Source organism: Lithobates pipiens, unplaced genomic scaffold (genome assembly GCF_037356315.1).
Source record: "Lithobates pipiens isolate NorthernLeopardFrog02 unplaced genomic scaffold, aLitPip1_a1.2 Scaffold_78, whole genome shotgun sequence".
NCBI lineage: Eukaryota > Metazoa > Chordata > Amphibia > Anura > Ranidae > Lithobates > Lithobates pipiens.
This window is the reverse complement of record NW_027507901.1, coordinates 905,107-916,794: the sequence shown is the minus strand read 5'-3', so window position 1 is coordinate 916,794 and position 11,688 is coordinate 905,107. Positions and strand designations below refer to the sequence as shown.

Below are 11,688 nucleotides of genomic sequence, written 5' to 3'. Positions count from 1 at the left end.
AGGGGAACGACGGGTTCTCGACAACAGGCTTCTGCGGGTAATTCTCCCATGTGTGACCGAGACGCCAGGACGATCGTGACATAGTGCATTGTTGGTTCACTTACCTTTTCCTTCGATTTCCCTTCTAAATGTTTTTTTTCTTTGTCTGAATTTCTCACTTCCTGTTCCTCCTCAATAAGCTGTTCAGTAAGCTGTTCTGGCTGACTAAACACCGCTCGGATGATGGTGTGAAGTTTACTGAGGAGAAACAGGAAGTGAGAAATTCAGACAAAGAAAAAAAAAACATTTAGAAGGGAAATCGAAGGAAAAGGTAAGTGAACCAACAATGCACTAGCTTAAAGGAACCTATTTAGAAAATAAAAAATGAACCTTTACAACCCCTTTAATGTTTTGTAGCCACACCCAACTTTCACGATGCAATGCAAAGAGGGCCCTTCTTCTCCTTTCTTCTGTGGTCCCCGGCATCCCAGTTCACCCGTGGAGAAAGGTCTTCTGAATGGGGTGACCGAGGGGTGATTGAAGATCAAGCACACATTCTGAATATTGGATCTGATGAAGATGATGAACTTTGTCGTACATTGTATTGATTTCCAGGTGTGATATGATTTATATTTGGCCACAAACGCAGTAAACAGTATGGCTCGCACGCAACAGATTTCTACCCTAACCAGCTGGTTCCGCCGTTGCTGGTTGGGATGAGTACCGACTCCTCAGGATCTCTCTAGGACTACAGGAATATGGCGCCCATCCACACATTGTCTTGGCACACTGTAAATAAAAATGGCTCCAGATTTGTCCCCCACCCACCTGTAGAAGAACCCCCTAATGCATGTTACCCATGTGACTTTTGGGTGAAATGCGTTAGTAGGGGTTCTTCTATAAATCTTTTTTTTTTTTCATACAAGTTTCACAATGTTCTGAGACTATGTGTGGATGGGCGCCATTTTCCTGTGATATGATTATGTTGCATGTGCTCTTTTGCTTTCTTCCTCTCTATAATATCAGTTATTGAGTAGGTTGTGGCTTTGTATTCGATGGATATTTATGTCTTATTGTCTTTTACTTATTTTTATAAAATGGACCCCAGATCATCATCCTTTTCCTAGAAACTTGTGTTTTTCCTATACAATGAAGAAGTCTCATCTTAGTGTTCGGATGACCCGGGGTTATATGTAACAGAATACCTATGGAGGTCCATGTCCCGAGTGTCCCCCATTATCCCTCCAATGTATAAACAGGTATCCCTGGTCCTCACGCATTCTGCTCCAGACAAATTCAATGTATCAATGTGCCCAGGGAGAGGTTTATTGTATCCATAACATTGCATGTTTAATAGACAACCCGGAGAGGATGGAGAAGGAGGCACCAATAATCATTTATGGATGGCTATAAAATATGGAAATGAAAGCCGTACATAGTCTGTAAAACCCAAAATGTATGCAAAAATGATATTATTGTCACCCTTCAGGATATTTATACATACATGGCATTGTCATGGTTGCGCGGGAGGAGGGGCACTTGGTGTAATGATGATGTAATGTATATGTATGTACAGATATCCCCCATCCCTCCTCATCTCCTGTCATTGTCACCTCGGACTGTCCGGTAGCACTATGCTGAGCTCTGCCTGCCTCCTCACCCTGCTGTGCCTCCAGCTGGCACCCCCTATACAAGGTACCCTCCTCCTCCAAACCAATGCTGTAAAGGCTTTTTCTATGGCTTTGAGGATCAATGATGCAGGAGATGTTTCTTGGCTGGATGATGGGGTCATATGATGAGTTCTGTGGGTGATGGGTCATGTGATGGGTACTGTGGGTGATGGGCCATGTTACGGGTGTTCTGTAAATTGGATTATGCTATGGGTACTGCTAGTAATAGAGGCATGCTATGGATGCTGTGGGTGATGGGGGAAATGGTATGGGTACTGCGGGTGATGGGGTCGTGTGATAAGTATTATGTGTGATGGGGTCGTGTGATAAGTATTATGGGTGATGGGGTCATGTGATAAGTATTGCGGGTGATGGGGTCGTGTGATAAGTATTGCGTGTGATGGGGTCATGTGATAAGTATTGTGGGTGATGGGGTCGTGTGATAAGTATTATGGGTGATGGGGTCGTGTGATAAGTATTGCGGGTGATGGGGTTGTGTGATAAGTATTGCGGGTGATGGGGTCGTGTGATAAGTATTGCGGGTGATGGGGTCGTGTAATGGGTGTTCTGTATAATGGATCATGTTTTGGGTACTGCTGGTGATGGAGGCATGCTATGTTTGCTGTGGGTGATGGGGGCATGTTATGGGTGTTGTGGTTAAAGGTCCACCCCTGTATGAACCCAGATCTATAGGAGGCCTCACTTGTGCTGTATGTACTCAGCTCTATAGCATACCTCTCCTGTATAGATTTAGGCCTACAGAAGGTCTCTCCTGTATAGACTCAGATTTATATAAGGTCACCCCTGTACAAACTCAGATTCATAGAAAGCCTCTGTATAGACTCAGGTCCTATAGGCCTCTTTTATATAGATTCAGATCTATGGGAGGCCCCTTTTATATAGGCTCAGATCTATAGATAAGAGTCCTCTTTTACATAGGCTGGGATCTATAGAAGGCCTCTTTTGTATAAGCTGAGTTCTGTCGGAGGCTTCTCCTGTATAGACTCAGATTTATAGGAAGTCTCTTGTATGGACTGATCAATAGAAGGCCTACCTCGTATCGACTCAGATCTATAGAAGGCCTCTCCTGTATAGACTCAGATCTTATAGAATGCCCATTTCATATAGGCTGAGATCTATGGGAAGCTTCTTTTGCATAGACTCAGATCTATAGAAGACCTACTTTGTAAAAACTCAGGTCTTTAGAAGGCCTGCCTTGTATTAACTCAGATCTATAGGAGGCCTCTCCTGTATAGACTCAGATCTGTAGAACCTCTCTCCTGTGTGGGCTGAGATCTATAGGATGTGTCTCCTGTATGGGCTGAGATCTATAAGAGGCCTCTCCTGCATAGACTCCGATGTATAGAAAGCGTCTCCTGTATGGACTCAGATCTATAGGATGCCTCTCCTGTATGGGCTGAGATCTATAGGATGCCTCTCCTGTATGGACTCAGATCTATAGGAGCCTCTCCTGTATGGACTCATATCTATAGGAGGCCTCTCCTGTATGGACTCAGATCTATAGGAGGCCTCTCCTGTATGGACTCAGATCTATAGAAGGCCTCTCCTGTATGGACTCAGATCTATAGGAGGCCTCTCCTGTATGGACTCAGATCTATAGAAGGCCTCTCCTGCATGGACTCCAATCTATAGAAGGCCTCTCCTGTATGGGCTGAGATCTATAGAAGGCCTCTCCTGTATGGACTCAGATCTATAGGATGCCTCTCCTGTATGGGCTGAGATCTATAGGAGGCCTCTCCTGTTGAACTCAGATTTATAGGATGGCTCTCTTGTATAGACTCAGATCTCTAGGAGACTTCTCCTGTATAGACGTTAGATCTGTAGAAGGCCTCTTACAGATAGACATCTATAGACTACTCCTCTTGTATAGACAAATCTATAGGACTCCTCACATATAGACATACATGTATAGCACACCTCCTGTATAAACACAGCTCTGTGGGTTATATATTCTATATATCCACCAATGTATCTCTTACTCTTATACTGTATACTATCTTCCTGCTGTATATCCATTGAGGTGTGCCATGACCAGCTCCCATCTTCCCATAGCACAGTGTATATAGGTCAATAATGGCATTATGGTAGGGATGAGTGCCCCATGCACCTCCATGACTAAGCCCCATGGATAGGATGAAACGTGTTGAAGTGTGTGGCTGGGACTGAGATAGACTGAGGCTGCTACCACCTCCTTGATGTCTGGGATTGCCTGGTGTGCGGCTCATACATAGCTCATACTCACCAAGCTAAGTTCCGTTTGCTGGAGGTTTGTTAAACCCAGTCTGAAATCCTGACCTTGAAATCAGCACCAAACCCCACTGAAGCTTTTGAGAAAAGAAGGACGTGGCAAGCTGGACCCTTCCATGGCAGACATGTACCAATGCAAAAAGAATTAAAAGAAGCAAAATGTAATGATGAGTGTGTCTTTTAATGAGCCTTAAAGGGCATCAATAATACAGACTTCCCATAAATAACAGGCCTGGGAGATGCCTTAAAGTGGTTGTAAACCTCAGACATGAAATATGAACATAGCATATCCCTCTATAGTGTGCACTTGTCTCAGTCCAGAGCATTAAGTGTCATTTCTCTCTGCTGCCTCCTTCCTCTGCTATCATCACGAGTCGCTTCTTACGTTAAGTTTTTTCTGACACCGGGAGAAAAATGATGACGGGGGAGGGAGCTCCAGCACACAGCCTGAGATTGATAGCCTCAACTCTGTTCTGGTGTGAAAGGGGGGGTGTCCCTCCCCTCCAATCAGCTCCCAGAGCTCTCATCACTGATGTAACTTCAGCTCTCCGCCCCCTGCTTTTCAGAGCCAAGAGATCCTGTGCAAAATTCTGCACTTTCAATGGATGTAGGAGAAAGATGGCTCTAGATAAACAGGTACAACTGATGTAGGAGGATTTGTTTCACCTGAGACTAGTCACTTCACTGGGAACATTGAAGGGATTACAATGACTTTAAACCAACAAATCAATATGATTCCCTGCAGCAAGAAAACTATTGCTGCTAAGTGACATTCCCTGTTTGTGTGTTGAGTTCCCCCTTAGAATCCATCAAGCAGATAAACCTTGGATATGGATTTTGAAAAGGAACCCACTTTCTTGAGGGGACAGTGCATATTCTGTACAAAGAAATGGTGTGGGTATCCCCCAAAGACTTCATACAAGAGCCTTGTCCTTGATGTTTTTAATTTATCCCCCCACAAAATCTATGCAACCTGAGTGGGTGGCCAGGAAAGGAGATGGCAGTGAGCATGCACCCCTATCCTGAAATGCATCGGGCCATATGACATGAAGAATTAAAAGTACAACAACAAACAAATGGTGGCACGTCTCTTCCAAAATCCATAACATCTCCTTTTCCCAGTTCTGGCCACATACAGTGAATCCGGAAAGTATTCACAGCACTTCATTTTTCACAGGCTCCTCCCATGTACATAAGTATCACAGGCTCCTCCCATGTACATAAGTATCACAGGCTCCTCCCATGTACAGAAGTATCACAGGCTCCTCCCATGTACAGAAGTATCACAGGCTCCTCCCATATATATATACGTATCACAGGCTCCTCCCATGTACATAAGTATCACAGGCTCCTCCCATGCACATAAGTATCACAGGCTCCTCCCATGCACATAAGTATCACAGGCTCCTCCCATGTACATAAGTATCACAGGCTCCTCCCATGTACATAAGTATCACAGGCTCCTCCCATGTACAGAAGTATCACAGGCTCCTCCCATGTACAGAAGTATCACAGGCTCCTCCCATGTACAGAAGTATCACAGGCTCCTCCCATATATATATACGTATCACAGGCTCCTCCCATGCACATAAGTATCACAGGCTCCTCCCATGCACATAAGTATCACAGGCTCCTCCCATGCACATAAGTATCACAGGCTCCTCCCATGTACATAAGTATCACAGGCTCCTCCCATGTACATAAGTATCACAGGCTCGTCCCATGTACATAAGTATCACAGGCTCGTCCCATGTACATAAGTATCACAGGCTCCTCCCATGTACAGAAGTACCACAGGCTCCTCCCATGTACATAAGTATCACAGGCTCCTCCCATGTACATAAGTATCAAAGGCTCCTCCCATGTACATAAGTATCACAGGCTCCTCCCATGTACACGAGTATCACAGGCTCCTCCCATGTACATGAGTATCACAGGCTCCTCCCATGTACATAAGTATCACAGGCTCCTCCCATGTACATAAGTATCACAGGCTCCTCCCATGTACATAAGTATCACAGGCTCCTCCCATGTACACAAGTATCACAGGCTCCTCCCATGTACATAAGTATCACAGGCTCCTCCCATGCACATAAGTATCACAGGCTCCTCCCATGTACAGAAGTATCACAGGCTCCTCCCATGTACAGAAGTATCACAGGCTCCTCCCATGTACAGAAGTATCACAGGCTCCTCCTATGTACAGAAGTATCACAGGCTCCTCCCATGTACAGAAGTATCACAGGCTCCTCCCATATATATATACGTATCACAGGCTCCTCCCATGTACATAAGTATCACAGGCTCCTCCCATGCACATAAGTATCACAGGCTCCTCCCATGCACATAAGTATCACAGGCTCCTCCCATGCACATAAGTATCACAGGCTCCTCCCATGTACAGAAGTATCACAGGCTCCTCCCATGTACAGAAGTATCACAGGCTCCTCCCATATATATATACGTATCACAGGCTCCTCCCATGCACATAAGTATCACAGGCTCCTCCCATATATATATATATACGTATCACAGGCTCCTCCCATGTACATAAGTATCACAGGCTCCTCCCATGCACATAAGTATCACAGGCTCCTCCCATGCACATAAGTATCACAGGCTCCTCCCATGCACATAAGTATCACAGGCTCCTCCCATGCACATAAGTATCACAGGCTCCTCCCATGTACAGAAGTATCACAGGCTCCTCCCATGTACAGAAGTATCACAGGCTCCTCCCATGTACATAAGTATCACAGGCTCCTCCCATGTACAGACGTATCACAGGCTCCTCCCATGTACAGAAGTATCACAGGCTCCTCCCATGTACATAAGTATCACAGGCTCCTCCCATGTACTTAAGTATCACAGGCTCCTCCCATGTACATAAGTATCACAGGCTCCTCCCATGTACATACGTATCACAGGCTCCTCCCATGTACAGAAGTATCACAGACTCCTCCCATGTACATAAGTATCACAGCCTCTGCCATGACACTCTGAATTGATCTCGGGTTCCTCCTGTTTCCACTGATCATCCTTGAGATGTTTCTACAACGTGATTGGAGGCCACCTGTAGTAAATTCAGCTGATTGGACATGATCCTGAAAGGCACACGCCTGGCTATAGAAGGTCCCACAGGTAACAGTGAATGTCAGAGCACAAACCAAGCCATGAAGTCCAAGGAATTGTCTGTAGACCTCCGAGACAGGATTGTATCGGGGGAAGGGAACAGAAACATTTCTGCAGCATTGAGGGTCCCAATGAGCGCAGTGGCCTCCATCATCCAAGAATGGAAGAAGTTTGGAACTCTTCCTAGAGCGGGCCGCTCCACCAAACTCTTGGAGGAGAAGGGCCTTAGTCTGGGAGGTGACCAAGAACCCAAAGGTCACTCTGACAGAGCTCCAGTGTTTCTCTGTGGAGAGAGGAGAACCTTCCAGAAGAACGACCATCTCTGCAGCTCTCCACCAATCAGGCCTGTATGTAGAGCGGCCGGACAGAAGACACTCCTCGGAAAAAGTCACATGACAGCCGCCTGGAGTTTACCAAAAGGCACCTGAAGGATCTCAGACCATGAAAAATAAAATTCTCTGATCTGATGAAACAAATATTGAACTTTTTGGCCTGAATGACAAGCGTCATGTCCGGAGGAAACCAGGCACCGCTCATCACCTGGTCAATACCATCCCTACTGTGAAGCATGGTGGTGGCAGCATCATGCTGTGTCAATGTTTTTCAGCGGCAGGAACTGGGAGACTAGTCAGGATGGAGGAAAAGATGAATGCAGCAATGTACAGAGACATCCTTGATGAAGACCTGCTCTAGAGAGCTCTGGACCTCAGACTGGGGCAAATGTTCATCTTCCAACAGGACAACGACCCTCAGCACACAGCCAAGATAACAAAGGAGTGGCTACAGGACAACTCTGGGAATGTCCTTGAGTGGTCCAGCCAGAGCCCGGACCTGAGAGCCCGGACCTGAACCCGATTGAACATCTCTGGAGAGATATGAAAATGGCTGTTCACCGACCCTCCCCCATCCAACCTGATGGAGCGCGAGAGGTCCTACAAAGAAGAACGGGAAAAACTGCCCAAAAGTAGGAGTGCCGAGCTTGTAATATCATACTCATCATACATCATACCCATCATAATTCATACTCATCATACACATCATACTCATCATACATCATACTCATCATTCTCATCATACATCATACTCATCATACATCATACTCTTCATACATCATACTCATCATACATCATACTCAACAAGACTGGAGGATGTAATTGGTGCCAAAGTATTGAGCAAAGGCTGTGATACTTCTTTACATGGGAGGAGCCTGTGATACTTATGTACATGGGAGGAGCCTGTGATACTTGTGTGCATGGGAGGAGCCTGTGATACTTGTGTACATGGGAGGAGCCTGTGATACTTGTGTGCATGGGAGGAGCCTGTGATACTTATGTACATGGGAGGAGCCTGTGATACTTCTTTACATGGGAGGAGCCTGTGATACTTATTTACATGGGAGGAGCCTGTAATACTTCTTTACATGGGAGGAGCCTGTGATACTTATGTACATGGGAGGAGCCTGTGATACTTCTTTACATGGGAGGAGCCTGTGATACTTATGTACATGGGAGGAGCCTGTGATACTTCTTTACATGGGAGGAACCTCTGATACTTATGTACATGGGAGGAGCCTGTGATACTTGTGTGCATGGGAGGAGCCTGTGATACTTGTGTGCATGGGAGGAGCCTGTGATACTTGTGTGCATGGGAGGAGCCTGTGATACTTGCGTACATGGGAGGAGCCTGTGATACTTGTGTGCATGGGAGGAGCCTGTGATACTTATGTACATGTGAGGAGCTTGTAATACTTCTTTACATGGGAGGAGCCTGTGATACTTATGTACATGGGAGGAGCCTGTGATACTTCTTTACATGGGAGGAGCCTGTGATACTTATGTACATGGGAGGAGCCTGTGATACTTCTTTACATGGGAGGAGCCTCTGATATGTACATGGGAGGAGCCTGTGATACTTGTGTGCATGGGAGGAGCCTGTGATACTTGTGTGCATGGGAGGAGCCTGTGATACTTGTGTGCATGGGAGGAGCCTGTGATACTTATGTACATGGGAGGAGCCTGTGATACTTCTTTACATAGGAGGAGCCTGTGATACTTATGTACATGGGAGGAGCCTGTGATACTTGTGTGCATGGGAGGAGCCTGTGATACTTGTGTGCATGGGAGGAGCCTGTGATACTTATGTACATGGGAGGAGCCTGTGATACTTATGTACATGGGAGGAGCCTGTGATACTTATGTACATGGGAGGAGCCTGTGATACTTATGTACATGGGAGGAGCCTGTGATACTTATGTACATGGGAGGAGCCTGTGATACTCGTGTACATGGGAGGAGCCTGTGATACTCGTGTACATGGGAGGAGCCTGTGATACTTGTGTACATGGGAGGAGCCTGTGATACTTATGTACATGGGAGGAGCCTGTGATACTTGTGTGCATGGGAGGAGCCTCTGATACTTGTGTGCATGGGAGGAGCCTGTGATACTTTTGTACATGGGAGGAGCCTGTGATACTTTTGTACATGGGAGGAGCCTGTGATACTTTTGTACATGGGAGGAGCCTGTGATACTTTTGTACATGGGAGGAGTCTGTGATACTTGTGTACACGGGAGGAGCCTGTGATACTTGTGTACATGGGAGGAGCCTGTGATCCTTCTGTACATGGGAGGAGCCTGTGATACTTGTGTACATGGGAGTTTTTGTTTTTTATTTTTAAGGAATTGGCAAAGATTTCAAACAAACTTCTCTCACGTTGTCATTATGGGGGATATTTGTAGAATTTTGAGGAAAATATTGAATTCAATCCATTTTGGAATAAGGCTGTAACATAAAATGTGAAGCGCTGTGAATACTTTCCGGATGCTCTGTAATTTCCCTGTCCAACAAACTGCAAACCAACTGCGTTCGGCTCAATCTCAGGTCGATCGTAATCCGAAGCTCGTCCTCGATGATGAGTGGTGTCTCTGTGTTTTCTGTATCCTTGCTGCTTTGCATAATGTGTACACACTATATATACACAGTATATACACACACTATATATACACACTATATATACACAGTATATACACACACTATATATACACACACTATATATATACACACTATATATATACACACTATATATATATACACACTATATATATACACACTATATATATACACACTATATATACACACACTATATATATACACACTATATATACACACTATATATATACACACTATATATATACACACTATATATATACACACTATATATACACACACTATATATACACACACTATATATATACACACACTACATATACACACACACTATATATACACACACTATATATACACACACTATATATACACACTATATATACACACACTATATATACACACTATATATACATACACACTATATATACACACTATATATACACACTATATATACACACTATATATACACACTATATATACACACTATATATACACATCACACAGCCGGCTGGTGCTTTGCATTGAGTCCCATCACTGGAGATAATGAGAAGGTTTATTGTGAGTATATAAACACCAGCGGCCCAGCGATGCAAATATGCGGCATGTGGGCATTAAAGCCCACCATTTTGTCCACCTTAACCTTAAAACAAAAAAAAATCCCCTGCAAGGCAATGTCATAATGTGCTAGTATGCATCATATACTAGCACATTATGAGAGACTTACCTTAAAACAAAGCCATCCAGCATCACACTGTCACCGTTGAGAGGGCTTTCATCTTCACCAGGTCTTCTTACCAGGTTTGCTTGAACGCAGGAGCTGCTGTTTATGGCGCAGTATGCCGGACCTTCACAGCACATGAGCCAGTGAGGTCACCAGCTGACAGGGAGGACAGCGTGGATGCAGCCAAGTGGAGGGGAGGACAGGGTGGGAGCAGCCAGGTGCAGGGGAGGACAGGGTGGATGCAGCCAGATGGAGAGGAGGACAGGGTGGATGCAGCCAGGTGGAGGGGAGGACAGGGTGGATGCAGCCAGGTGGAGGGGAGGACAGGGTGGGAGCAGCCAGGTGGAGGGGAGGACAGGGTGGGAGCAGCCAGGTGGAGGGGAGGACAGGATAGATGCAGCCAAGTGGAGGGGAGGACAGGGTGTATGCAGCCAAGTGGAGAGGAGGACAGGGTGGGAGCAGCCAGGTGGAGGGGAGGACAGTGTTAATGCAGCCAGTTGGAGGGGAGTACAGGGTGGGAGCAACCAGGTGGAGGGAGGACTGGGTTGGAGCAGCCAGGTGGAGGAGAGGACAGGGTGGATGCATCCAGGTAGAGGGGAGGACAGGGTGGATGCATCCAGGTGGAGGGAGGACAGGGTGGATTCAGACAGGTGGAGGAGAGGACAGGGTGGATGCAGCCAGGTGGAGGGGAGGGTAGGTTGGGTGCATCCAGGTGGAGGAGAGGACAGGGTGAATGCAGCCAGGTGGAGGGGAGGACAGTGTTGATGCAGCCAGGTAGAGGGGAGTACAGGGTGGGAGCAACCAGGTGGAGGGGAGGACAGGGTGGGAGCAGCCAGGTGGAGAGGAGGGTAGGTTGGATGCAGCCAGGTGGAGGGGAGAACAGGGTGGATGCTGCCAGGTGGAGGGAGAACTGGGTTGGAGCAGCCAGGTGGAGGAGAGGACAGGGTGGATGCAGCCAGGTGGAGGGGAGGACA

General features: G+C 46.3%; 1 protein-coding gene across 1 annotated transcript in view; it reads left to right on the top strand.

Moving 5' to 3' along the window:
- Positions 1–1,604: 1,604 nt before the first annotated feature.
- Positions 1,605–11,688, top strand: part of LOC143959506 (uncharacterized) — a 51,701-nt gene continuing 41,617 nt past the window's right edge. Inside the window, exon 1 of the mRNA XM_077468184.1 lies at positions 1,605–1,674. Within this exon, the coding sequence (XP_077324310.1) occupies positions 1,614–1,674 (61 nt within the window). The 5' untranslated portion in view covers positions 1,605–1,613. The remainder of the gene's footprint in view (positions 1,675–11,688) is intronic.